The following is a 26573-nucleotide window of genomic DNA, read 5'->3' on the forward strand; positions in this document are numbered from 1 at the left end:
CTGCACCCCAGGAACAGGGTGCTGCCAGGGGGAGCTGCCCCAGCGCCGGCAGCAGGGGCCAGCTCCCTCTTGGAAGCAGGCTGGAGAATAAATAAAGCCCAGCCCAGGGCTCAACCACCCCCCCATTCTGCTTCACATGCTGTGTCTGTCCTGCAAGGAGGGCTGGGACGTGAAGCAACCATGAAAAAGGTCGTGGTTCTTAATTAATTAAATTAAATAATTACATTAATACACAGCGTTCAGACTTTTCATAATAATTAGATTTTGCTCGATCTTGAAGAACATCTCTATATTTGCTAGGTATATCAGCAAGCATGAAGGCAAGAACACTAAATTAGGCAATTGATCTGACCTCCAAAAAAACTAGCACGGAGAAAAGTGAGATTGTATCAGGGGGGTGGGCAGGAGGCTTCCTGCTGCTTTAGGCTTCCATTTTCATCCTTTTCTTGCTTGGTCACTGGTGCATGGGCTGTTTTTCAGCCAATGAGAATTCCTGATAGGTTAATAAAAATGCCTGGAATTTAGTAGATTTATTTTCAAAACCAAAGGAGGGGCGAAGGATGAGGTTGTTCCGAGTGTCGATGATGTCTTCTCCAAGCCCTCTTCCAAAACGCAGATGGATTTAAAAACCCTTATTTCATTCTGCAATAGGGTCATCCTTTAGAAAAATGTTCAGGGACAGATCAGCGTTGGGTATGTCTTCCATTTTGGGGCCAAACTCTGCTCTTTGGTCTCATGGTGCCATGTCCTTGACCCCCACAGGACTGCACCTACTATGCGCAGGGCTGGGGCTGGGCTCTTTGTCTGCTTCATCCACCAGGCTGCATGTAATGGTGTCCTCGGGGCTTTTGGGTGGAAGGACAAAGAAACAATTTTGAAGAAATTCTGCCATGAACTAGGCAGAGCTTGTTGGCCCTGTGAAGAGGAAGGGTCCTAGGAGATGAGTCTCTTTGGGCTGAGAATACTCTGAAATGCTCAAAATGGCGTTAGGGGGAGATTTTTTTCTCAGCACTTTGTCCATGAAGAATGAATAACGTTGTGGGGACAAGAAGGGGGGACACACGTACACAATAAATGCCTCTGCTTTATTGTTCCCATCATTTCTACTGCGTTTATGAACTCACATATAAAAGACTTACCTTTCACTAGTATGATTAAGAAAAGGCCAATGTAGCTTTCCTGCTCGCTGGAGCATGAAGCGTGTTTAATTTAATAATGCTGATAAATCTTAAAGCCAGGAGCATTTGGCTAACACATGACCCACTTTTTCAATCAATTGGAAACATTTACATAACAGCCAGCTTCGGGGTCCCTCATGTGAGCAAAGGATGGGGAGCAAGGGGCGGCAGACGCAGCAGCAGTAAGTGGCTATGCTGCAGGGCATTTGGTGAAGGCAAAGGGACACGTAAGGGACACTTTTTTGGCCAAATAAGTCCCTGCATGAGCAAAGGAAAATGCCAGATGCTTGTGACAGGGATGAAAAATCTCCCATCTGACATGTACTAAGGGATTAAATAACATGGAGGAGAATTGCTATGAATCTCACAGCATTGCACGTAGGAGGATGCTGGCACTTTCCTCTGACACAGGACCAGTCTCCCCATGCAGTAGGCTGAGGAGACATTTCATGTGCCTGGTCCTTGTGCAGGGATGCCACTGAGGAGCTGTCAGGAAAGGAGAGGGAGGATTTGTTGCCATGCTGTGATTTATTGTCCCCTGCCTCCAAAATTCCAGTGGCATTTTTCCCTCTAGAGGGCAGAGGAGGAAAAGGAGAGAATGTAAAGGGAAAGGAACCTGCCAGTGCCTGGGAAACTGGCAGAGGTTTTGTTAGATACATGAAAGGCATGTGTGGCTGGAAATGACACGTATTCCTCAGACACAGTGCCACCCCACAGACCTGGATGTTAAAAGAGAATTTTGGTAATCAAGGCACCATCGTGGTCCTTTCTTCTCCATGCTCTTGGGATCTGATGGGCGTTTCCCAGTAACTGAAGAGCTGACTTTTACAAAACCCACTGGTCCAGATTTTCTGAGTGTCCATTCATGCTTGGAATGGCGAATTTTGTTTTGCTGGGTTGGTGTCCTGGGTCTTTTAAAGTCCCAAATCTGCAGTCGGTCTTTGGCCAGGCTGCTCCATCGTGGGCCGGGCTGCAGGAGCTACCTGCTCCTGCATCCACAGGCTCAGCTGGGCACAGCTTCATTTTAGGCATCTGGCAATGCCACTTCAGTCACTTGGGTCTTTGATCCTGCCATGGCTTTTGTGTGAAGGTGGTGGCGAAGCTGTGAGGAAGGACAGGCCTGTCTGAGCCATACCCATCCTTCCCCCTCTGCCCCCAGGTGATACGGCTGTGCTGCTGCCTCCTCCTGCGCCGGGGCTCCCCTCCCGCTAACGCCGTCTCCTGTCCCCGGTAGGAAATGGAGTCAAAGGTCTCCGAAGGCGGCCTGAACGTCACCCTCACCATCCGGCTGCTGATGCACGGCAAGGTAACAGCTCCCAGGAGGGGTGGCATCCTGCCTTCCTCTCCTGCCCGGGTTATCTTTACAGCTTGCAGCGTCATTTATGCTGTGTTTGTTGTTTTTCTTTTGTAGGAAGTCGGAAGCATCATTGGAAAGGTAAGGACACGTTTTAAACATGTATTTAGACACTCTCTGAATTACCTGCAGCATTCACTGCCTCTGATGGGGTATATGCCAGTCGCCTCATCCTCTAATGTCCCTTAAACGTTGGGTCAGTGTGAAATGCATTTGTGTGACAGCAACAGCGAGATACCCACAGAGAGGCCAAAGACTGCTCCCCAAAAAAAGCAGCTTGTCTAGTACAACTCCTGGCTGCTTCACTCTGGTGACGAATAGGTGCTTGTCATCATGTTGCTTGGAAATGTAAATGAAATAGATTCATTAAGGAAGGTTAAGAAATTTGATGCAGTTAAATTTTTTTCCTCTGAGGCTTCAAGGCACAATTTATCCTGTGCAGAAAGCTTCATGAGGTGCTCTGCATCGTGGTGCTTGACATGGTGGTTTGTAATGTCCTGGCTATGTGGGATGTCTTTTTGGCCAGTTCCTGAGCTTTTCCTTGCAGTTTTCCTCCTAGAAGGAAACTCAGAAAGGAAAGTGGAAGTTGCAGTTATGCTATTTTGTCTGATTCGTGCTGTACAGACATGGGAGCAGGGCTACGAAGGGGCAGAAGTGCCTGGAGCATCAGCTCTTCAGCCCATCCATCACATGGGGATGGAGGGCCCAGCACCACAGAGCTGCCCAAATATTTGTGCTGCTGTGTATTAGAGAGATGCATGTTCAGAAAGGTTGCTTTGAAGGTGAAAGTCTTGAGTTGCCATGATGACCTGTGTCTCTGCTTCTTGTTTCAGAAAGGAGAGACCGTGAAGAAGATGCGTGAGGAGGTGAGCAGCACGGACCATAAAGTAATTTGTAATGGAGGGATGAGGAGTGGGGAGGGCCAGAGCTGTCCCGAAGGCTCATTGCCCTGTGAGAGACGTGTGGCTGTGACTCCACTTTCAGCCTTCTTGCAAGGACACCCAAGCTGGCTGTCCCCTGAGCTCTTTTGTCCAGCTTTATCCTTCCATACTCAAGCTCCCATCACATTTAATGGAAATTTTCCAGAGCCTGGAGCTTGCTGTCCATGAAACAGTGAAATATAGTCTCTTGTGAGATGCAGTTTGTCCAAGGTCTTTGTGCCTTTAGCTGCCAAAGAGTCACCAGGTCTGTAAGCAGCACTCATCTTTTTACAAGCAGTGATGCCACGAGCCAGGCTTGCCTTGATGGTATGGGTTTGTGTTGCTGTAAAAGACCCAAGGTGGGTGCTCAGAAGCCCTTTCTGAAGGTCAGGGAGAGGCAGGGCTGGAAGCACTGTGTCAGGGGGAGGACTTTCTAAGGTTAGACGGGATGTCTTCAGGTGGTGACCAGGGACCAAGTGAGTCATTACTCCTGGGGCTCTCTGAGTTCCTACGGTTGTGTGCTGAGCAGTGCAGGCAGGGTACAACCCAAAGAAAGGGCCGTGCCTCCAGCACATCCCCCCCAATTTTCCTGGCTGTGGCTGCTCCAGGGCTGCCCTTCTTTTTTGCAGAGCGGGGCAAGAATCAACATCTCGGAGGGAAACTGCCCTGAGCGAATTGTGACCATCACCGGCCCCACCGATGCCATCTTCAAGGCTTTCGCCATGATCGCCTACAAATTCGAGGAGGTGAGAAATGTGAGCCCCTTGCCTCGGGAGGGCAGAGAACAAGGTCCTGCATCCAGCCGTGGTGACCCACTGGGCAAGCAGAGCTCAGGCGTGCCCACTGCTGGGGCCAGCGGTGCAGCTGGGTACCTCCAACCCACGCTGGACTTGCTCAGCTGGTGCACAGCCTGGTCCCAAAGCCTTTCGGCTGGTCCAGGCAGCTCTAAATGGGCAAGAACTGGGATCAGCCTGGGTCTGGGGGACGTGACCCCTCTGGCTCAGAGCGTTTGGGTTGGGCTGGATGGCAGGCATCTGGTTGGGGAACAAGGGCTGATGCGTTGTGCTCTTCCTTCCCAAGGACATAACCAACTCAATGAGCAACAGCACTGCTACCAGTAAACCTCCAGTGACGCTGCGACTGGTCGTGCCAGCTAGTCAGTGCGGCTCGCTGATTGGCAAAGGAGGCTCCAAGATCAAGGAAATCAGGGAGGTAAATCAGACCTGCCTTAGTTCCTGCATGTAACCGCAGCTCCTCGGCGCCCATCTGCAGCCAAGGGGGAATGGGAGCAGCCTTGGAAAAAGGGATCCTCATGCTGGCATCGTGTGCCAGGCACTTCCCAGGATGGTCCAGCTGGCACAGGAGCAGCAGCATGGCTTTTGTCCCTCGGGACTTGCCACATCCCCGCTTGCACAGGGCAGCTGCAGCTCTCTGGGGGCGCGTGGCATCGGAGCTGGAGCTGGCTGCAGGGAGAGGGGTTCAGCATCGGGATTGCTCCTTCTCTCTCTTTCTGTCTCCAGTCCACAGGTGCTCAGGTTCAAGTGGCGGGGGACATGCTGCCCAACTCCACGGAGCGGGCAGTGACAATCTCGGGGACACCCGACGCAATTATCCAGTGTGTCAAACAGATCTGTGTGGTGATGCTGGAGGTACAGTCTGTAACAAAGGGGGTAAAGTATATAGGATAAAACCCGACCAGCACCACAACAGCGCTGCCAGCTGTGGAGCGTGTCCTTGTCACTGTTCACCACGCATTAGCAGACCACTCTCATCTCCTGGTACCTTCGTCTGAAACCCACCCAGTGTGTTTTCCCCACCGTGTTCACATGTTATTTCTAGAGTGCCAAGCTGGAAACCAGTTGGGTGCTCGAAGGAGATGGTTTGTGCCACAGCACCAGCTGGTTTCAGGAGAGAGGGCTGCTGGAGGATACCAGGCAGGCTGGGAGGAGGTGGCCAGCGCATCTCCCACACTGGGCAGCTGAGGGGGTGCAGAGGGAAGGGAGCTGTGGGCACGCCTGCCAGCCTGAGCTCCAGTGAGGCAGAGGGGAGGAGGTAGTGAGGAAGGCTGGTGGAGAGCAGGGACCACAGAGCACATGGCCATGTGGTCAGGGTGCAGTTTTCTGGCAGAAATTCTCCTCAAATACTTTCTGCTGTGGAGCTATGCTGCCATACAGATGGCTTACCGGTGGGACTGACTGCAGCCACGTGCCCCACATCCACGCCTGCAGCCTTGGAGAAGCTCCAGGAGGAGCCCACCGCAGCCACAGCACCGTGACAGCCCCGCTCCCGGTGCCTCCGAGCAGCAGACAGGCACAGGCCATCAGCTTTGCTGGGCATCTCACAGACCCATCATAGCAAGGAGGAGCCTGTTTCAAAGAATGCCAGACTGGTTGAGATGAGGAGGGACCACACCCGCCCCAGCCCTGCTCCAGCAGGGCCACCCCGAGCAGGGTGCCCAGCCCCAGGTCCCGGCGCCTCCTGAAGCTCCCCAAGGAGGAGCCCCCCCAGGCTCTGGGCAGCCTGTGCCAGGGCTGCGGCACCCGCCCAGCACAGCAGTGCTGCCTGGTGCTCAGAGGGAGCCTCCTGGGCTCCAGGCTGTGCCCAGGGCCTCTCAGCCTGGCTCTGGGTCGTGTTTGCTGCTGCAGGAGTTTCACACGAAGACACCAAGGTCTGGCGGAGACAAGGCAATGCCAAACACAGGCAGCTTCAGTTCAAGAGCAGCAATGGCCATGAGCATGTTACCAACCACTGCTGGTACTGATGCTCTCACGGACACGCTGTGCTGTTAGGGGAGCGTGGGTTTAGCTATGCAGTGGCTACAGGTTATTGTGGTAGAGGTGGGCTCAAGGTGATGCTCTCGGAGTGTGTTGTATGGTCTTGGGTGGCTGCTGTTTTCACCAACCAAAAACAAGGGTTGCAGCTCCTCTACCTGGCTCAGCAATGTGAAAGAGAAAAAAAGCATTTTTTTTTTCTTGCAGTCCAAAGTCTGGCAAGTCCCCCAGCTTTAACAGTTTGCAGATATGCTCCTTGTAATGTTTATGTCTTAAGTTATCTTACCACAAGAAATTCTTGCTCATCCCCTCCAAGATTTGTAGTGCGGTAAAAGAAAAAGCAGGTCTGTGGTTATACATGCTGTGCTTTGATCATGCAGCTTTCCTGCAGAATAGGACTGAGTGTGAAGATTTAAATATGATGCTTGGCTACAGATAGATGTACAGAAGAATGTAGAGGAAAATGATAAATTTTCTGCAAGATAGTGTAATTTATATTGCCTTTCCTTACCTATTAGTAGCAACTGAGCCATTTCACATGTGGTAGAATCAGAAAGCTTTGATCTGAAATCTCTCATGATCCCCAGAAATCTCCCAAGGTCTCCTCTGTGGACTGTTAGCTGTGTTTAAGAGTAAACCAACGTCGAGAGAACCGTGGTCAGGAGATTCCACGTGTCGTGCCGAGGTCAGCGTGTGGGCTTCACCTGCTGCCCATACTGATGGGGCACAGGTCTTGATCACGATGACAGCGCTCTGCAGTGCCTGCTGCACAGCCAGCCCGGGCAGTGAGAAACCAAAGCAAGCCCTGAAGCAAGAAACACAAGAGGGGTCGGACAGCATCATCTGGGTGGGATGCTCGGTCCCAGCATGCTCACGAGCCATGCTCACGGTGGCACGCAGCAGCTCCAGGTGTCTCGTGGGGCTGGTCAGGCTGCTGATACAAGCATGGAGTTGGACTCAACAGCCCTCCTGGGTCCCTTCAACTTGAGATGTTCTCACCTGTTCAGACTCAAAGCATGGAGGAGGCTCGTGGCATCCGGAGACAGAAAGCCCAGCCCTCGTGCGCCTGGCATTGCAGTGACACGCCGTGTTTCTCCCCATCTCCCTGCATCTTGAGGGTCGTGGTGGGGGATCTGAGGAGGATGTCGCAGACTGGTGTCAGCCTAGACCAGGAGGCTCGGTCTGTGGAGAGCAGAGCAAAGGCGGGGGACGCAGCAGAGGTCCAGGAAGTGTTTGAGAGTGCTGTGCATCAGCAGGGAACTCCCCAGGGTGTCCTCCTCCTCCCATTTAAATGCCCATTTCCCCCATGTCTTCCTGTACAGAAATGCTGTTTGCCTGGTGCGGGTGTTGCTGGCCGTGGCCCCGGAGGCACGGGGCGGAGGCCCGTGCTCCGTCGGGTGCTTTCTAACTCTCTTTTTGCCGCTGTTTCAGGAAAAGCTGTTCTAATGTTCTCTCTCCCTCTCCTTGTCCCTTTTCCTAGTCCCCACCAAAAGGTGCCACCATTCCCTACCGCCCAAAGCCCGCCTCCACCCCTGTCATTTTTGCAGGTGGTCAGGTAAGAGCCGACCCGCTTGCAGCCTCCACTGCCAACCTCAGCCTTTTACTGCAGCACCAGCCGCTGCCCGTTAGTGCACTCAGGTTTCTTGCCTTCTGACTTGCATGGTGTCATCCCATCCGTGTCACGCCACGGCAGCTGGACCAAAAGCTTTCTGCAGGCATGCTGGGGATGGGGATGGGCCAGAGCATTCTGGCCTCTCCAGTCAAATTAAAGTTTGCAAATCACTCCCAGGTGGGCTGGGCTCCTCCCAGCCTCTCCAGGGCAGCCTCCAGGGAGGGTCATCCCCATTGCTGCCACACGGCTGATCTGGTGCCACCAGCAGGGAACCCACACTGCAAGGACAGGGCTCATCAATGTCCACTGGAGAGTCTGTATTGTGTTGCCTTTGGAGATGTCATGCCATGGTAAACCTGGCTAAATCAGGGCTTGTGGTGGAGATGTGATATTTCTAGCAACCCTTGGAGGTGACAGCAGGTTTCAGTTTGCTCAGTAGCCATCAGCTCCTACGGCACATGTGTGCAATATGTGCCGTAAGTCTACATGCAGCACGTCTTCCTGGTTGCTGATGCATTTCTCAGTTAAGGTAACGAGCATTTAACTTCCTTAAAATGAGTCAGGAATGAGCTTAAATCCTGAAGAGCACCCTCAGGTTGGCCCGTTATCTGACCTGTGTCACCTGGTGCCAGCCATGGTCATCTCCTCCACCTGGCGGCCACCCTTAGTCCAGGAGAGGACTCGAGATGTGCTCGGTGCCTCCAGCCTGCACCCCCTAGCAAGAGAAGTGTGCAAACTGTGTGTGTGTGGCAGCACCAACACATTGTTCACTGATCTCCCTATCTCCAGGCACATCTGGCTCCAGCTCTTTCTGCCTGGCTTGGGACCCCCCAAATTTGCTCCCTCTCCCCCATGCCCAAGTACTCTGAGTGCAGACATTGCAGCACTTTTCTCTGCATGAGCTACAGCTGGTGTGCTCTGAGCAGTGCCATGCAAGCTATTTCATGTCCTCCCCATCTGCAATAAGTAGCAGGAGGGCAAGCCCAAAGCAGCGTGCTGAATTAGCATCTCGTAGTCACTGGGACGGGTCTCGTGTGGCCTGAGCAGCCACCCTGGGAAAGAGCTTTGGGTCCAGCTGCCTGTGAGTGGTATCCTCTGAAAAGGGAGAGTAAGGGGGCAGCGCCTCTCCTGCTGCTGGGGCCTGGTGTCTCACACAGAGGCGATGCTGCAAGAGGCAGCGAGTGCCTCAGGAAGCAGAGCTCTTCCCTGCCCACCCTGGGCGAGCCCCATGCGTCCTCTGAGCCCTGGCAGCTCCTCATGGTTGGGGCTGGAGTGAGACGCTTGAGATGCATCTGCCGAAGATACCTCCCTGCCTTTTAATTCACTGCTTCTAATCAAGTTTTCTAATCAAAACCCAAAGGCCTAAATGAACTGCCAGGAAGCGCTGGGCTTCCCAGAGCCCCTCTGCCCATCACCATGGGAGTGCCGGTGCCATCCCACAGGGAAGCTGGCTCTGCGCACAGGGCTCTGCCTCCCTCCTCCTCTGGGCTTTTGGGGCTCTTCCTGGCACTAAACACTTCATTTTTTGCAAAACAATGCGGATAATTTTCATGAGGTGCAGGGATTATTTTTTTCTTTTTGTCTTTTTCCTGGCTGTCTTTACTCTCCCTTTATAAAGTGCTGTCCATCTCTTACACCATTTCTTTCAGAATTGTATGAATAATGGGTCAACTAGTGGGATGCACCTTGCTAGCTGGTTAAGTCCTAAACATTGGGTGCTCTCGTGGCTCTTACCCACAGCGGTGCTTACTTTCAGGTTGCTTACAAAAGAGGAGGGATTGCTACAAGCAGTGGTAAAACCAGTGAGCAGTCAGCCTAGCCAGCACCCGCGTGGATCTGCGCATTGCCTTCAGCAGAGTGCTGGAGGAGGTGGGGAGATGGAGAACCCGCTGGGAGCAGTGCACCTTGAAATAGGGCGAGGCTCCCTTCACCGGCCTGCTTATTAGGATGCCAAAGTCACGTTTAGGTGCAAAGGGCAGTGGTGAAGCTATTGTGCACCCCTCGCACAGACAGCTCCGACTGATGAGCAGCTTTTGCACAGCGAAGCCTGCCAGAGCCTTGGCTTCCTCCTTGACGCAGACCTGGGACCTTTGAAGATTTGTTTGCTTCTTGTGGAAGAGCCAGACCTCTTCCTCAGGGCTGGCCAGGGGAAGGGGGAACGCTCTTTCCTCCCCCCCTCCAGCCCCAGATCCAGCCTGCATTGCTGGTGGCTGCTGACAGCAGCGTGTGCTCTGCGTGCAAGCAGCATTTGCCCCCCGTCAGACAAGGAGCAAAGCCCAGGGCGGGCAGGGCTTCGCCACCACCTCCTTCCAGCTCTACTAACGTCTTGTTTTTCTCTTGCAGGCCTACACAATTCAGGGACAATACGCTATTCCACACCCGGATGTGAGTTTTACCCTCATTTTTCTTACACCCTTTTATGTCACCTGCATGCTACTGTTAATTCACATAATATTAATATTAGACAATAATATTAATAGCATATTCTCGAAGTAACTGGCAGTGTGTAGTATCTGTAATACCTTCAGGAGCCTTTTAACCTGTTAGCACTAAACTTTATCAATTCTGAGGACTTGGCCTGATGCTAAATTGTTTGCAACGTTCAGTGCTATCCCTTTGTTATGAGACAAAACGCACTCTATGCATTTTGTGCCTCAAAATGATCAAAACTAGCAAGGAAAGGAAAAAAAAAAACAAAAACAAAAACAAACAAACAAAACATTAAGAGTTTCCCTTCCATTCCCTCCTTGTCCTTAAAACATTGGTCATCCAATGGCTTACGGAGGTGTCTCGGTGGGATGGGGAAAAAGTGAGAGCTCTGTCAGTGCATGGTGGGCAGGGACGTGTGCTTTTTGGGGGGAGTCTTCACTTGGGTGACTCAGTGCCAGGGTTGGGTTTTGCTCGTGCCAAAACCCCCTGCTTACAGCCTGCTCTGGTGCCCTGCGTTTGCTGGGGCACGCGTAGGGAAGGGTTGCTGGCACCTCCGCGCGTACAGATAGAAGGTGCAGGTTGGCTGGGCTGGGTCTGACATGGCTCAGTGTTCCTCCAGCTGGCAGCAGAGTTGGGTCTCGAGTTGGTGCAGTGCTTCTGGCACAGCTGGGCAAGAGGCAAGGCAGGCAGGCTCCGTGCACGCGCGCTCCCCTTGGTGTCGGGGAGTGACTTGGCGCTGCTTTTGCTCTGCAGGCTGGGTTTTGTTCACAGGAACGAGGGTTGCACCTGCTCCTAGTGGAGGAGCATGGGTCTTGTCTGGTTTTGATGGAGGGCAGGTTGGCTTTCCACGTGATGCCAGAATACGCATACTTTGAATATCCCCTTGTAACTGTTGCTCAGAAATCCTCTCAATCATGTGCATTTCACTTTATCTTCCAAGCGCAGAAGATAAATACAGATGCATATTGCAAGGGTAGCTCACTATATTCCTTGTCCCAGTTTTCCTTTGCAAACAGCAAGCATTTTCCTTGTTATTATACCCCTCTGTTTGACAGGATTAGAAAACCTAATAGTGAACATAGTGCTTTGAAAATATTTAGGCTTTAATCAGCACTGGAAAAACAGTGTCTGTGCTTTGCTGACTGTTCTCTGCCCTGCTCCCGGCAGATTTGCTGAGACTTGGAAAAAGTCGTGCGTGCAAGGGCCGTGCTCACCATCCTTCCTCTTGTAGCCCTCTCGCGAGGATCTGTCATTTTAAATACTTGCTCTGCAAAGAAACTGCTCTTGACTGTGGTTCCAGGGCATTGCCTTTGCTCTCACAGGTCTCTGTGTTTAGTGGCCCCCTTTTGCAGACCCGTGACAGCATTTCAAATGCCAAAGCTAAAATGTGAGCTCCTGCCTCAATCTTCTCCCTCTGGCAAAACCCACCTGGGTCAGTGGGAGTTTTGCCTCCTGAAGGGCTTCAGCACTGCCCGGGGTACTCACTTGCTAAGCACCACTATCAGCACTTAGAAACATGCTGCTTCGTTTATAGGAAGGATTTGTGTGTCTCTGTCCCAGTAAGGGGAGACGTGACAGGCTCTCCCAGAGCTCCGTGGCACACTCCTCCTCACCCAGTATCAGGAGGGTGGCAAAGATGCAGGAGGTTCCCTGTGGTGTCCTGCCAAGTGGACTCGTTGCAATGAGGAGCTCCACCTGGGTTTAATTTTGCAGAGAATGTGATATTTCTCTAATTAAACAGCAGCAAGTGTGGAAGTGAAACCAGCAAGTGGGAGGTGATGAAGGCTGCTCCCCACTAAAATTGACCTGTTCACCTCCACCTCCTTAGTTTTATTTTGTTTTAAGTTTTGGAGCAGCGAAGCAGAGCACAAAATGTATTCCAGCCAAAATCCCCTATGCAGCCGCTTCCTGGTGGGGCTCAAAAAGATAACCAGCACAACAAGGGATGCAGGGATCTGAAATACCTACTGGCCATGGCTGAAGCCCGCATTTCCCTGTGCTGCTAAGGGCTCGTGCTCGCAGGGCACATCTCCCAGCCAGCATGGAGCCAGATGGTTTGTCCATCTCCTGCGGATGTTCCCCACCAGTAGGGCAGCACCAGAGCGCTGGCTGCTGGGGAGGTGTTCACGGTGCGGCACTGCCAGCGGGGCTCCGTGCTGCTGGCACACGGGCAGTGCCTCCAAGGTGCCCCCTCTGCTCCAAAGCCACGCAGCGGTGAGCAGCAGCTGGCAAAAGCCAGCACGGGAAGGTGGAGGCTGGAAATGCTTTGCACAAAAGCCCCGCCGCTGCTTTAGCAGCTCGTCATGCGGCAAGGGAACCAAAATGTCTGATGAGCTAAGAATGGGCTTCCTGCTGGTATTGTACTTCAGACCCTGACCAAGCACTTCTGCAAAAGATTTGGGCTCTATTGCGTTTTACCCAGGCCAAGTCCTTCTGTTAGTGTTGTTTTTGCCATGTCTCAACATGGCTTCCTGGTTTCTTTTTTTTTTTTTTTTTCCGTTATAATTTTGTTCTTGATTTTTGGTGTGACTTGTTGTACTCTATGACAATAACCTTCTTAGCTCTAATGTCCCTCCTACCCCTCAGCAGTTGACCAAGCTCCACCAGTTGGCTATGCAGCAAACCCCCTTTACTCCCCTTGGACAGACCACCCCCGCTTTCCCTGGTACGTACCCACATGCCCTTTCTAGATATCCTTCTCTTCTTACCTGTAGAGTTTCTCTCTCTTTCTGAACTCATTGTATCTAATGGAAACAAATAGGACCAGTAAAACTGCAATGTCCACAGGGATAGGTTAGCAGGGAGACTAGGTGGAAGTGCAGGGCTTGCAGTCCTCACGGGCACGCTGAGCGCGTAACTGTGCACACCAGCTCTGCTTCCAGCCTTGCTGGCTTTCTGAGCAGCAGGACAAGTGCCAGCACCGCCCTTCCCCACCCGGAGGAGGCAGCATCCCTCGCCGTGTGCCTGTCCGGACCCCTGGGACATCCCCACGGTGCCGGCGGGGGATGCTGCCCTCGTGCCCACGGGATGGAGCAGGGCAGGACGGCACTGGGGAGAGCAGTGGGAAGGCGATGCAGTGACAGGAGGACAGTCAGAGCTGGCGTGGCTCACCAGCCTGGCCTGCAAATCCTGCGCTGTGTCCCGTGGTCAGCTAGGAAGCGGATAGAGCACAGGGGATGGCGATGCTGAAAGCGCCTTCGTTTGCTCAGTGGTCAAGGTGCCGAATGGAAATGCCTTTTTTGACAGTAAATGTTCATCATATTTTGAGCTTCCTAGATGAAGTGACATTGCTTATCTCCTCGAAGGCAAAAGCATTAAATCTGTTTCTTCTTTGCTCTTCAGGAGAAAAGCTGCCCTTACATTCCTCCGAAGAAGCTCAAAATCTGATGGGCCAATCATCAGGTAAAACACAAAGCTACAGGGAAATCAGTAGGCGGCTGTTGAAAAGTACTTCTGAAGTAGGACTGTGCCATTGTTGTGATCCTGGATAAATCGTCTTGTTTGTGGAGAAGTGAGCATGCTTTCTGGTGGGCAGGTAGAGACCAGGCAGCACCGTGCCTGCCATCTCCCTCCGTGCAGCACGCCCGAAGAAAAGCACCTCTAGTTCCTTACCTGGTTTTTGATGTTTGTCTATGGCTGCCATCTCCGTAATGGAAAGACATCAGGGTCCCCGCCCTTATTCTTCCATTTAATTTTGCATAAACCTCGCCCAAAAACAGTAGAAAAAATGCTTGTGGGAATGGAAATAGCATTTTAGCTGTCTCTCAGCCGTTCAAGGAGAGCTGCATTTTTAGTGGAACAGGACCCCAAGGAGACGAAGCGTGGCCATAATCTTGGAAAAATTTCCATTTCAAATGTCCCTGGCAGCTGCACATTCATCCGTATGTGCTGAACATGCTTTTATACCCCGCTGTTGCTCAGGGGGATGATCCAGAGACCTGCAGGCTCGTGAGCGAGGGGAGCCAGACCTCCTGAACATGCCGGGGTGCGCTTCCTGCCTGCCTCGAAAGCATCTGGGGGCATCGCCCAACCGTGAAAGCAAGCATAGGCCATGGAAATAGACCCCACCAGGTGGTAGCAAAAACAGATTTCTTGTTGTCTCTGCGCAGCCTTGTTCTCTGTGTGCCCTACTTTACCCCTTGCAATCACCCATGGCATTAATCCTGACCTGGCCGAACACGGTGATTCCCCATGTTGCATCCAGAGGGGTTAGATGTGCATGTCAGAGGGGAGTATCCCAGTATCCCAAAAGGAGCAATCCCCCAGTAACGGAGAAGGATGTTACGGCTGTGGTGACGCAGGGGTTGATGTGATGCCCCAAAATGCAGCTGGGAGAGGCAGTGGGGGGCTGGGGTGGGAAATAGGTGTGGAGGTGACAGCACATGCGTGGAGGACTCTGAACATCCGTGGAGGGCTCCAGGGAGCAGGCGGAAGGAGTTTTTCCAGGCTGTGGCTTGGGAACTGCTTCTGCAGGAGCACGTGGAAAGGCTTGGCCCTTTCTGCTCGCTCTGTGCATGAGCACTGCAGAGGGAGGATGAGGCACTGGTGAAGTGCCCCTTCCTGTGCTCTGCAGCCAGCGCTGAGCACTGCCTGCTGCGTGAAATGCAGGCAGGAGCTATTTTGTGCAGGCTTTGGCGCCAGCACGGCAGGTAGGGCTGGGCTTGTGTCCCCATCCCCTGCTTTTCCTTGTGTTCCTGACAAGAAATAGGTCCAAGAGACCTCCTGCGAGGGGTCTGGTGTGCAGCCTGCATGCCAAGGCGCAGTGCTCGGGAACGCGCGGCCGCCAGCAGACACCTTCTGGGGCAGGTCCAGTACGCAGGCAGGCATCGGTTCGCACCCACTGGGTGTCAAACCCAAGGCTGTTGTTGCTCTCAGAACTGATCGGAGCCCCTCTTGTGTAGTGCAGAGGGAAGCACAGACTGCAAAACCCGGCAGTGGCTTGCAGTAGATGCTTGGTGCTCCCAGGGGTTCACAAGCCCCTTGGGGCTTTTGTGAGCAGGGACTTAGTGCAGCTGAGTTATTCCACAGCAGCACAGCAGTTCCAGTCTCCTGCTGCTTTTTTTTTTCTCTGCACCCCCTTTATTCCTCCTCTCTTTGCTCAAACACACATTGCAGTCTTTTGGACTCCAGCGCACATTGCTCTTAAAAGTTTATGTTACACAGATAAGGTTTTTCTTGGTAGTTTATGTTATACAGATAAGGTTTTTCTGCTGAGGCTGCAAATTCCTATTAGCTACCAGACAGCTTCTGTCCTACAGATTTGGAATAGGATGTCCCTACTTGAGCAATGAGGTGATTTAATATGGAAACCAGTGGGAAAAGCAGGCTTAAACCCGGCTAGGAGTGCTGTGCCATGCTCTCACGTGGAGCTGCATGTGCGTGATGGTCTGCAGCCTTTCCCACCATGAAGGAGGGAGAAGCTGGGAAGAAACACCCTGCTGCATTCACTCCTTGCTGCTGGCAGTGTGCTTCCACGTGGTTTTGTAGGGAAGCAGGCTCTCCACCGGCATGTTGTTTGCCTTGCACTAAGAGGGACCGTCGGTCCCAAGTCCAGTCAGCATGCGTGTCTTAGCAAGATCTGGCTTAAGCTCAGCATTTCAGCTGCTGGGCTGCTTTCCTAAGAATGATGTGCTCAGGGAGGGCTGGAGGGTGTGTGGAAACCCTGCCTCCAGGGTTTCTTCCTTCTCCCACCCCCGCCAGCCCTCCGGGGGAGGCTGCAGCCTTGTGCTGCGCAGACCTCCCCAGAGCCAGTCTCACATGGGGACCGAGGGTTGAGGGGCACAGGGGAAGGTGGCAGCCCACTCCAGATGAGGCAGGTAGCAACCGTCTCCCTCCTCCTTGTACCAGAGTGTGTGATCCCCTTCCCCTCCCGGCCCCGGAGCAGGATGCAGCCTTTGCAATGTCGACTGCTGCGGGGAAGTGCCAGCAACCCGCTGCTGCGCTGCTGCTGCAAGCTGTAACCATTTTCCCTTGCATATGCCCAGGTCTGGATGCCAGTCCCCCGGCCAGTACTCATGAACTCACCATTCCCAATGATGTAAGTACAGTGGCGATTCCTCTGCCTGTGTGTCTATGTGTATGCACATATATATACATACACGTATATATATGTACTCTACAAATGTATGAGCTCGTTAAATACATTTAGAGATACCCCTTCACCGGGTTCACTCATGCCTTTTGTGCAGCTCCTCAGTCTGGTTGTCTGGGGTCACGAAGCACCTGCTGGTCTCTACCCTCTTGGTGGCTTTCCTAGGGGGAATCCTCCTCAGTGCTCCGTTTTCCTTCCCAAGTGAACTTAGTGCTCACGAAAGATGCCCACTTGACAGCGATCAGCAGCGGAGGGAGCTCCCAAGCCAGCCCCAGTATAACGGCCTGATACACCACTGGCAGGTCTGAGATGTTTCGGATCTGTCCTTTTGAAAGGCAGCGCGTGGCGTTTGGGTTCTGGTGGCAGTCAGCAGTTGGGTCCTGCAAGCGGAGGCATTGCGGTGAGGTGGATATCGGACTCAGACTTTTGTCAGAAGGAGGCTGGAGGTGTCATGGTCACAGAGAGGGGCAAGGAGAGAGGCTGCTCAGGGTGCTTAGATGGGAGGAGGTGGGATGCAGAGCCCTGGCAGACAGCACCCAGACCCAAGGTCTCACTTCTGGAGTGGCCTTGTGGTCTCCATGGGTTGATAGCCAGCCTGTGCCCGAACCAGGAGCAGGGCGAGTGGAGAAACGGCTCCCAGGCTCCATCTCCACTACCGGCACCCTCAGCCCACCCTTCTCGGGGGGTTCTGGATTGGGTCTGGTGCCTGTTTCCTCTTCTTCCTCCTGTTTACCCAGCTTTTGTTGGCCCAGTGAGGAAGCCCCCCTGGGAGACCACCGGGAGTCCTGCAGGTGCTTCTCAGCTTGCAATGGCCATGGCTGGCCAGCCTGGGGGACCTGGCAGCAATGAGGGCATCTTTGGGAGTGTTGGGGGACCCCTCGAAAGGGGTCTCTCCTGCCTTTTAGCGTGTTGAATGACCTGCCACAGGACACAGGAGTACTGGGAGCATTCACTCGCCAAAAACCTGGCTCACATCAGACCTGCGCTATATTAAATGTCACTGCTTGCGTCTTTTTTTCTGCCTGCTGAAAATACCTCCTGTTGTTTTGAAGGCTCTGAAATTTCCACTGTCACCTTCCCTGGAAAGAGAGCACAGGCTTGGGTGTCTTAAAGGAGGTTTTAGCAGTGCAGAGCAGACCGTGGTTGCACTGCAGAGAAAGGAGAGTTCAAGGAAACCCGGTGGTGAAATCCAGCTTGTCACTTCTGTGACTGTCGGGAGAAACTTGAATGCCGTGCAGAGACACTCAGAAGCCTCCGAATAGGTTTGGCTCCTCTTCTTCCCCAAGCAGGCTCCCAGATGTATGTATTTTTGTTCGCTGAAGCACCTCCAGCCTCTTCAAGCCATTTCTGCTCTGCAAGAACCAGGATGGGTGGCTGTTGGGCTGCACGTCGTGCTGCAGCCCCAAAGATAGTTGATACCTTCCCAGTGCTGCAGCGGATGCACATTCGGGTCCTTCAGCCTGCGCTCCAGGCAGGTGAAGGATAAGGTGATGAGATGGACATGGCTGGGACTGGCTCTGGCTTTGTGGAACCAAGAAACCTTCACCGGGGGCTGTCAGTGAAGCTTCCCTTAAGGCTTACAGAGGCACAGCATTGTGCACAACAGCATCGTCATTCCTCTGCTCTTCCTAACCCTCTGCTTTGTTGGGAGCTCTGGTGGCCTAGCAGAGAGAGTTGCAATGAAGAAGTCTACCCAGAAACACGTTGCCATCTGACGTTACGATCTAAGCACCACGTGGGACACAGCACTAAGGCAGCTGTGATCTGACAGCAGGAGGAGTGGCCGTTGGGAGCGGTCTGCACCTCGATGGATAGCGGCAGAAGCCCAGCAGCTGACGAGATGAATGAATATCCTGGGTACAAAATTCTCAGTTGTGACCTTGGAAAGGCGCTCAAATGGCCAAGCAGGACATGCAGAAAGACCTCGTACCTGTGCTGGAAATGTTGCTCACCTTCCTGTGCCTCACCCAGCTGTAGTGGTGTGTAAGGGAACTGTAGTCTGATGTACGAATGGGTGACAGCAAAGATCAAGACACCCTCAGGGACCACTGAGGAAATTCATGCCTCTAAGGAAAACTAATTTTTTCAAGAGGGCAAAAGGCGTTTTTCAGTAAAATTCTCCTTTCCTGCCACAGCCTGGACCCTCCTCCCAGGGCAGTGAGGGAGACGCTGGGGGGCAGCAGGGCAGGACGGGGCGAGCGATGTGAAGCTGTTAGCGGTGAGTGTCTGCAGCTGCTGGGGGGCACCTGGGGCCAGGCTGACCCCAGGGAGCCCCGGGCCGTGTTCAGGCGGGATCTCCTGGTTTCGTGAGCACTGAGGTCACGGTCACTCCAGGGCAGGGCGAGGAAGGCTCCGGCCTCGCGGTCGTGCTCGTGTCCCTGAGCCGCGCTTTACGCCGTCCCCCCCCCCTCCCCGCGCTTTCTTTCTAGCTAATAGGCTGCATAATCGGACGCCAAGGGACCAAAATCAATGAAATTCGGCAGATGTCTGGAGCACAGATCAAAATCGCCAACGCCACGGAAGGGTCATCAGAGCGCCAAATCACCATCACGGGAACCCCTGCCAACATCAGCCTCGCTCAGTACCTCATCAACGCCAGGTGAGACCCGGCGGCGGGGCCGCCCGCCGCCCTCACTTCAGGAGGGTTTTGCTTGTAGCCGGGCAAAATCGCTGTCTTCCCCCCGCCGAGGAGGTTGCACTGGGGCAGGGCATGGAGACGGATCTGGTCTGGTGGCAGGAAGGCGTAACTTGGGACCTTGCCGTGCAACCGGCCCTCTCTCGCTGCCTCCTCAGAGCCTCTCCCGCGTGCTTCCAGGCCTCCAAAAATCCTTCCCTCCCACCGAATGAAGTCAACCAAGCAGTCCAATAAACAGCAGACATGGGAACGGCCTGATCGCGTCCTTTTCGTCTCCCGGCGGCGCGTGCCGGGCTCAGGGATGCTGCAAGCCGGGCCGCGCAGCGCCGGCACCACCATGGGGCCATGGGTGCAGGCGGGTGGGCGAGCGGGCAAGCAGCCCAGGGGGAAGGAGGGGAGGGTGGGGGGTCGTCTCACTGGCTTCACGCTGCAAGGCCGTCCGTCTGTCCGTCCGTCCATCCGTCCGTCCGTCCATCCATCCGTGCCAGCGCTGGCAAGAAGGAAGGGGTGAGGGAGCAGCGGCAAGGTGTGCGCGGTCTCTCCCCCCCTAACCCCCCTGCCTTGCACCCGACCCCCTTCTGCCCCAACCTGCAGCCGTCTCTGCCACCCTGCCCTCCCCACTGCCTGGCCCCACGGCACCTCCCCACCACCTCCCGAGGAAGGAGAGAAAAGAAAACTGAGCGGCTCTGTTACCAGGAAGGGCTGGCCGAGCCACAGGCAGAGATGGAGGGTGGCCCAGCACCGGGGTGGATGGGGCACGGCTCAGCCTCTCCCTTGCTTTGGAAAGGCAGAGCAGGACGGGGGAGCTGGGGCAGCTTGCAGGTGACAGGGCAACGGGGCTGGTGGCAAGGACACTGGGAATGCAGCTTGCCCCCCGTAGGAGGGATGCTGGTAGGGGTGAGACCATGTGCTGGGACATCACCCCTTGTGTGTGGCATCTCTGCCAGGAGCAGGCACTAGCTGGCATCATTGAGGGTCTTCAGGTCCACACTTTAGCCCCCTGCACCCTCTACGGGGACCCCCAAGCCCCATGTGCTCAAGCAACCAGGCATCAGGCTGGTGACCCTCTGCCATAAGCTGTGCCCTACCCGAACCTCCTGAGCACCCCTAGTGGGCCAGATGCAGGTGCTGGAGGAACCCGGTGAGACATCGAGATCTGGGGAAAGAAAACGAGCACATTCCCCCAGTTCAGGATAGATCAGGATAGGTTCAGGACACGGGGAGAGGGGGGATCCATCTGCACAACACCGAGCCTGCAGGTGCATCCTGTGGGACGTAGGCAGGAGGAGCAGCGCTGCCCTGGAGGATCTGCGTTTTCTTTTCTTCTCCGTTTATTAAGCGCTTGTTTTTGTCTTCCCCCCCCCTCTCTCTGCCCCTGTCTATTCTAGGCTGACGTCTGAGGTCACTGGAATGGGCGCACTCTAATTTCCACCCACCATCCTCCACTCCGCACCACCCGACCCTCTCCAGCCAAGGGCACTCCACCCAGCCTGTACAACCTGTACATTTACCGTCTTCCCCTTACCTCCACAGATACTCTTTTCTTTACTAACAGATATATATATATATATATAAATACACACACATATGCACCCACCAGGACGTTTCTTTATGACCTCCTTACTGTGCTCCTGAGACCGCTCCCGAACTCTTTGGTTATGGTCCTTGTTTTCAGCGTACGGTGTTATTACTTCTTCTGCTTTTGGGGATGGGGGGGAGGGGGGTTTCCACTTGTGAGACTCGAGACGACGAGGACGGGTCTCTAGTGTCAGCCTAGCGTAGCTACCTAAGGGTTTGCGTTGAGCCCGGCGGCTCTCGCTGTAACCTATGGCATGGTGACACCACCCAGAGCTGTGCTCACTTTTCCTCCCCGCAGTCCTCCCCCCTCCCCAGTGCTCCCACTCTGCTCGCTTCGCCCCTCCTGGCTCCCCTCTGCCCCCTCTCCCCCCTGCCCTGAGGATAAGGCGTAGTTTTTTACCCCTGTGTTATTTTGGAAGCAGAACGTGCAGGAGCCAAGCCTACGTGCATGCATGGGTTCACGCACAGACGTCTCTCTTTGCAACATGGCAGGGTCCAGACAAGCCATTTTTAATACTCAAGGAAGGGAATCTCCCTCTCTCTCTCTCACACACACACACACACACACACACAACCCCCCCTTTTTTAACTAACGAGCAACTGGAAGCGGGAAGAATTCAGCTGTATGGGATTCACACCCCCAGGGGCCCATGAGAGCACTCTGACAATCCCCACGAGCAACCTTTGGACAATAGCTCAGGAAGCTCTGCGAGCCGGCTGTGTTCGTCAGTGTTTGTGTTCAATAAATGTCTGTGCAGCTCTGCTACCACCGGGCTCCGACTGTTCTTCTTCTGGGCCACCCCACTGCCTCCTCCACACCCTTCTCCATCCTAGCAGCTTGGAGGGAAGGTGGGGTGTATGTGCCAAACCTTTCCTTTATTATAGTTTTATTTTAGGAAAGGTACCGGTTGGCGACAATGCACTTCCTGAGTGATTCTAGGCTTTCTTTTTTTGCCAGGGAGTGTACTTGGCTTGCACGAGGTGTGGTTTTCCCAAATATTAGTATACAGCCTATGGTAGGACAACAAATAGCTCTCACAACCCCCTTGTCTGGACAGATCTGCCATGTCTGTGCCCCAAGCCCTTCCCCTGCCTTCTGCTTCCAGGCTTTGCATCTCTCTCCTGCCTCTCAAGAGAGGAAACAAATATATTTTCCCTCAGCTAACCTATTCCGTACAAAATGTCTGGCACTCATTTTCCCTGTACTCCAACCACTGCAAGACATTTCTGCACCCTAAAACATGGGAAATATATTGCTTTTCCCAGTGAGCCCCAGGACTGGATGCCGTTTCCCTCTGTCCCTCCTGCAGAGCTTCCCCCAGCGCAGGGGCGGTCGTGGCGGGTGCATGTCCCAGTCCCAGCAGTGGCCTGGGGGTAGAGGCAGAAGGAGATGTCCTTGGAGAGGGATGCTTCTCCCTGCCCAGACCTTCCCTGTCAGAAGCCCTGATCCGCCAAAAGTCTGCTCTTTGCTCTGCTACAGGCTGCTTTTTTGTTTTAGCCATCGAGAGAGCAGTAACAATGGAAAAAGCCACCTGAGCAACTCCAGCTGGGAAATGCCAGCCGTCCTGCAAACGAAGCCAAGGGGGGTGTTCTCAAGCCGGGCATGCAGAAAGTGATAAACCCAAGCTGGGGCTCTGCAAAGCAAGGGCTTGTCTGCCAGGGACCTGTCCGTGCTGGAGAGGGGCACAGCCCCATCCACTGCCCCCTGCACATGCAGGCAAGAGAGAGAAAGTGGGAAGGGGGCTGAGCCCTTCCGAGGTTAGTGTGCAAAGAAAACAAAACAAAACAAAACAAAAAACACCACCACAGTAGAAAAAAAAAATTCAAACCAAAAATCCAGTGGTATGTGGGAATCTACCAACTTATCCATCACTGTCTGGGATTGAACGAGGCCTGGAGGGAGAGCTGATTAAGCAATCACTGTAGTACCTGCTGGGAACATGCTGATGACAGCAATGATAGCAACAAAATCACAAGGAACGTGCCAAATTCAGCTTTGACTTCCCTGGTGCAACTCAGAAGGAGATGGCAAGAAGACTGGCAGCTTTCTTTGGAAGAAGCCGCAATGTTTTGCTTTTACTCGTGGTATGTCTTGGTTTTGCATTTAATGTGAGCTAAAAATGCTCCAGCAATGCATCCACAGCCATGTCCCTGGGAGAAATACAAGTACATCTTTAACACAGCAGAGAGTAGTCAAGACAACACGGATGTCACAGTTAATCAACAGAAGAGCTTCAATACGTTGCTTTTCTGTATCAAAGCGATGAATTTTATCCAGAGTGATTCAACATTTTTGGACGTCACTGACTGAGTATTACTCAAACTCTTTGGGAATGGGTTATTTTGTGGGAAAATGGGGTTTTGGCAAGAATTAGTTGGTGCAAAGCCTCAGTCTGCCCCTGTTTGTGGGGTGTGGTGGGGCTGAGGACCACTCTTTGCCCCTTGCACCTCCACTGAAGGTCTCCACTCCCCTCATATCTGTCCCAGGTCACGCTGCCGAAACTGAGTGCTGGGATTATCGCTACGTGCATTTTTTCCTAGGCTGTGTTTAGAGAAAAAAAAAAAAAAAAAAAAAAGGCTTTTTAGCAAAAGTGCTACGTAAGTGGTGTTGAAAAAAAATAGGTTGTTTCCCCTACGGGAAAGTGACTTTCACCGGAGAGACTTTAAATTTAAATGCTCTCATTTAGTTGTAATTCAGGGTGGTTTTTTTTTTTGTTTTGTTTTTGTTTTTGTTTTTTTCTTCTGCTGTTTTGGCTTTTTTCGTTTGTTTGTTTTAAATATGTAATGTGCTCATGCTAGTCACTTTTAATTATGCTAATTTCAGGCTCACGGCCCATCAGAAAGGCTAATTCCCCGCTCGGGGCCGCAGAGGCAGGGTCCCCCGGGGCAGGGCGAGCCCCCGGCCCCCTGTCGCTCCCTCCGCAGTCACTAGATGTCCCCATCGCCCTTCGCAACCCCCTCCCGTCCCCAGCTCCCTCCAAACCCAGCGCCTTGTCCCGCCCTGTGCTGGCCCCGTCCGTCTGTCCATCCCTCCATCCGTCCGTCCGTCCGTCCATGCATTCGATGGGCTGTGCTCGGGGAGTTTTGGGGTACCCTAAACCGGCGAGGAGAGGGTACCCCAAAACCCGAGGCGCGGGCAATGTTTGGGTGTTTCAAGGGGCAATGGTTTTAGACTAAAAAGGGTAGATTCAGGTTACAAATCAGGAAGAAATGATACATTATGTGGGTGGTGAAGCCCTGTCCCAGGCTGCCCCGAGGAGCTGTGGGTGCCCCATCCCTGGCAGTGCCCAAGGCCAGGCTGGGTGGCACTTTGAGTCTGCAGATGCCTTGCAGGAGCCCAGCACCGCGTCCCACTGCAGGGTTGGGTTGTCCCACCAGCATCAAGACCTTCTCGGAGACACCCTGGCCCATTTGGGCACTCGTGCATGGCCAGGCTGGCTACCAGCCCCTGGACCCCTGCCCTCGGTCACACCACACGCTCTGGTTATGCTGCTTGCACCTGGGAAGGAGGGTCCCAGCACAGCCCAGGCTCAGGCTGCAGCTGGCCTGACCCAGCACATTCGATCGTGCTGGGCTGGCGTTTCGCAACAGGAGGATGTTTTCCAGGGAAAGTCCCCGGTGGCCTCAGACCTCTCCAGTGGCAGCTGGCGCCCGTGCAGAGCTTGGGGTGGAAGGATTTGCAGGAAGGTCAGGGTCTGGGTGCAATTCCCCTGCTCCCTTGTTCAACAGCAGAGCTCTGCTGAGAGGGTTATTTTTGCTTCCACTTCAAAAAGAAAAAAAAAAAAAAGAAAAAAAAAAAAAAAAAAAAAAAGGAAAGGAAAGGAAAGAAAAGAAAAGAAGAAGAAAAAAAAAAAAAAAGCAGCTGTGGATCTTAATTCACTGTGCTATGCATCAAGCCTGAGGCCTCCATCTGAAGGGTAACGTGGCAGTGACTTTTAGGAAGTACTGAATGTACCAGATGTGCAACTCCTCCAGATCCAGATGTGCGCCCTCCCCCCCACCTCAGCCCCGCGCAGAGGAACAAGCGGCACCGAATCACTCCGAAAGCATCCCGCAGACTAAACCTAGCCAAGTGCGAAACCCGGATGGCTCAGGATTCCCACACCAGTGTTTACGCAGCACAGCCACAGGGATGTCTCTTCCCAGAAAAAGCCCTGGCGTCGGCTCCCCGCGCGGCGAGCGGACCCAGCTGGGTGAAGCGGGACGGGCCTGGTGCTGGCTCCGTGGCTGCGCTGAGAGCTGATCCCCATGCTGAACCTCGGGCTGTTGCTGATTTAAAACCCACATGCTGTTTCTATAAGGAGCTGCTTTGATCCCGAAAGGGAAAGCCGGGCTGCATATGAGGGCTGGAGCACTTGAAACCCTCCCCGCGTGCTGCGCTGCGTCTCCCTGCAGGCAGCGTCTCAGCGGCGTTGTTTGTTCCTGGAGGACAGCCTGTGTCTGAGAGCATTTGTGTCTGCACCAACAAGCCAGATAGCTGTGGGGGCAGGGATTTGTGCCACTCAGCTCTGAAGCCCCTGTGGGTTTCAGCCCTCCAGATGAGACCTGGGGTGCAGGATGCTCCGGGGGAATGCAGACATCGTGCCCCAAAGGAGTGGGCTGGAGTGCTGGAGCAGCCATCCCTTGCAGCGGTGCCCAAATCCAGGGCTGCGCCAACTGCTGTGGGTCAAAGCGAGATGGAAATCCAACAGGATTTCCAGGGCGAAGGGGAGCAGGGCAGCTTTCACGATGTGCTCACCCAAAATTTTTCGTTCAGTGGGCTGCTGTTTTTTTTGGGGGGATGGGGTGGAGGGGTCCTTCGTGGAAGAGCTCGCAGCCAGATGCTGCTGTGCTCTTGGAGGCTGCCCCGAGCAGTGCCCTGACACAACCCAGGGCTGCTGCAGCAGGAGGTGCTGTGTCCGCCTGGGGACATCTGTGTGGAGCCGTGCACCTGAGCCCCCCGTGGGAGTGCTGCAGGGGAGCACTGCGCTGTCCAAAGCCAGTTAAAATGGCAAACCTTACACCGCTCAAAAAAAATTACAATCCCTGTTTAAAAAAAGAGATTTAGTTGCATGCAAATGCTGCTACTTCTGTCTGAAATAGCTTTATATTCCAGACTGAAATGCCGTGATTTCAAGACATGCAGGACAGCACAGGGCACCTCTAAATGCAGCAATGCACCCGGGCAGCTGGAGGCCACGTGCACGTGGCTCCTTGCGGTGGGGTGTGCGACACTGAGCACAGAACTGATTCTCCTGTGTCCCTGCTTGAGCTCACGGTTTGGCAGCGCCAGCAACGAGCATCAAATGATGTGAAAGATGCGATTGCTGCCTCTTGGGCCGTGGAGAGAGGGGAGATGCTCTGCACGGCGCGTGGCCGGGGAGCGGGGATTTGTGGCAGTGGGGAGAGGTGCGTGTTGGTGCTGCAGCCCCGTGGTGCTGAGCACAGCCCTAGGGGTGCGGGTGTTTTGGCAGGGAGCTGGAGCTGCTCAGGGCGTTGTGTGGAGCTGTGCGTCCATGTAGTGTGGCTGGGGAGGGTCTGGGTGGAGGAGATGGCAGCTTGGGACCTTAGCTGAGCTCTGACCATTTCCTTTGGTTGACCCCCAGCTCTCCAGACCCAGAGACCCACGGGAGGAGCACCTTCCCTGCATGACCGGACACAGCAGCTCGCAGCCAGCACCCACGGCACCCCAGCGGTACCTGCTTCTGCAGACCAGCCTTCCTCCTCCACCCTTCGGGCTCCTGCTGCTTTACAACGCATTTCGTGGCTTTTCTGTGTAAACGCAATAAAAGCTCTTGCTGTCAGACCACAGCGAGCGGGTCCCTCCCGGCCGCCTGGCACGGCTGTGGCATTTTGGCAGGAGGATGCCGTGGGGGCAGTGGGGTTCTGTGGGAGGACCTGCAGCCCCTGGAAGGGTTAAGGTGGAAAGTCATCCCACGCAGCCCGCCAGTCAGCCTCAGCCTGCTGGAAAAAGCAGCTCAGCGCCCTGGCTGCGCTCGGCATCAGGAAACAATCACGCGCAGGA

The 26573-nt window shown here is 53.9% G+C and overlaps 1 protein-coding gene across 25 annotated transcripts in view; it reads left to right on the top strand.

The window, feature by feature from the left end:
• PCBP3 (poly(rC) binding protein 3) overlaps positions 1-26349 on the top strand; it is a 39199-nt gene extending 12850 nt beyond the window's left edge. For 3 of the 25 annotated variants that reach the window (XM_032189650.1, XM_032189664.1, XM_032189663.1), the window contains 13 exons: positions 2413-2484; positions 2590-2613; positions 3366-3398; positions 4082-4198; positions 4533-4664; positions 4973-5122; positions 7704-7847; positions 10179-10220; positions 12852-12930; positions 13608-13667; positions 16250-16302; positions 18786-18955; positions 26155-26274. In XM_032189650.1, coding sequence (XP_032045541.1) covers positions 2413-2484; positions 2590-2613; positions 3366-3398; positions 4082-4198; positions 4533-4664; positions 4973-5122; positions 7704-7847; positions 10179-10220; positions 12852-12930; positions 13608-13667; positions 16250-16302; positions 18786-18955; positions 26155-26200 — 1122 coding nt within the window. In that variant the 3' untranslated portion in view covers positions 26201-26274. The other 22 variants (XM_032189661.1, XM_032189659.1, XM_032189662.1 and 19 more) reach the window with 20 other exon arrangements.
• Positions 26350-26573: the final 224 nt, after the last annotated feature.

This window comes from Aythya fuligula, chromosome 6, assembly GCF_009819795.1.
Source record: "Aythya fuligula isolate bAytFul2 chromosome 6, bAytFul2.pri, whole genome shotgun sequence".
In the NCBI taxonomy this organism is placed as follows: Eukaryota; Metazoa; Chordata; class Aves; order Anseriformes; family Anatidae; genus Aythya; species Aythya fuligula.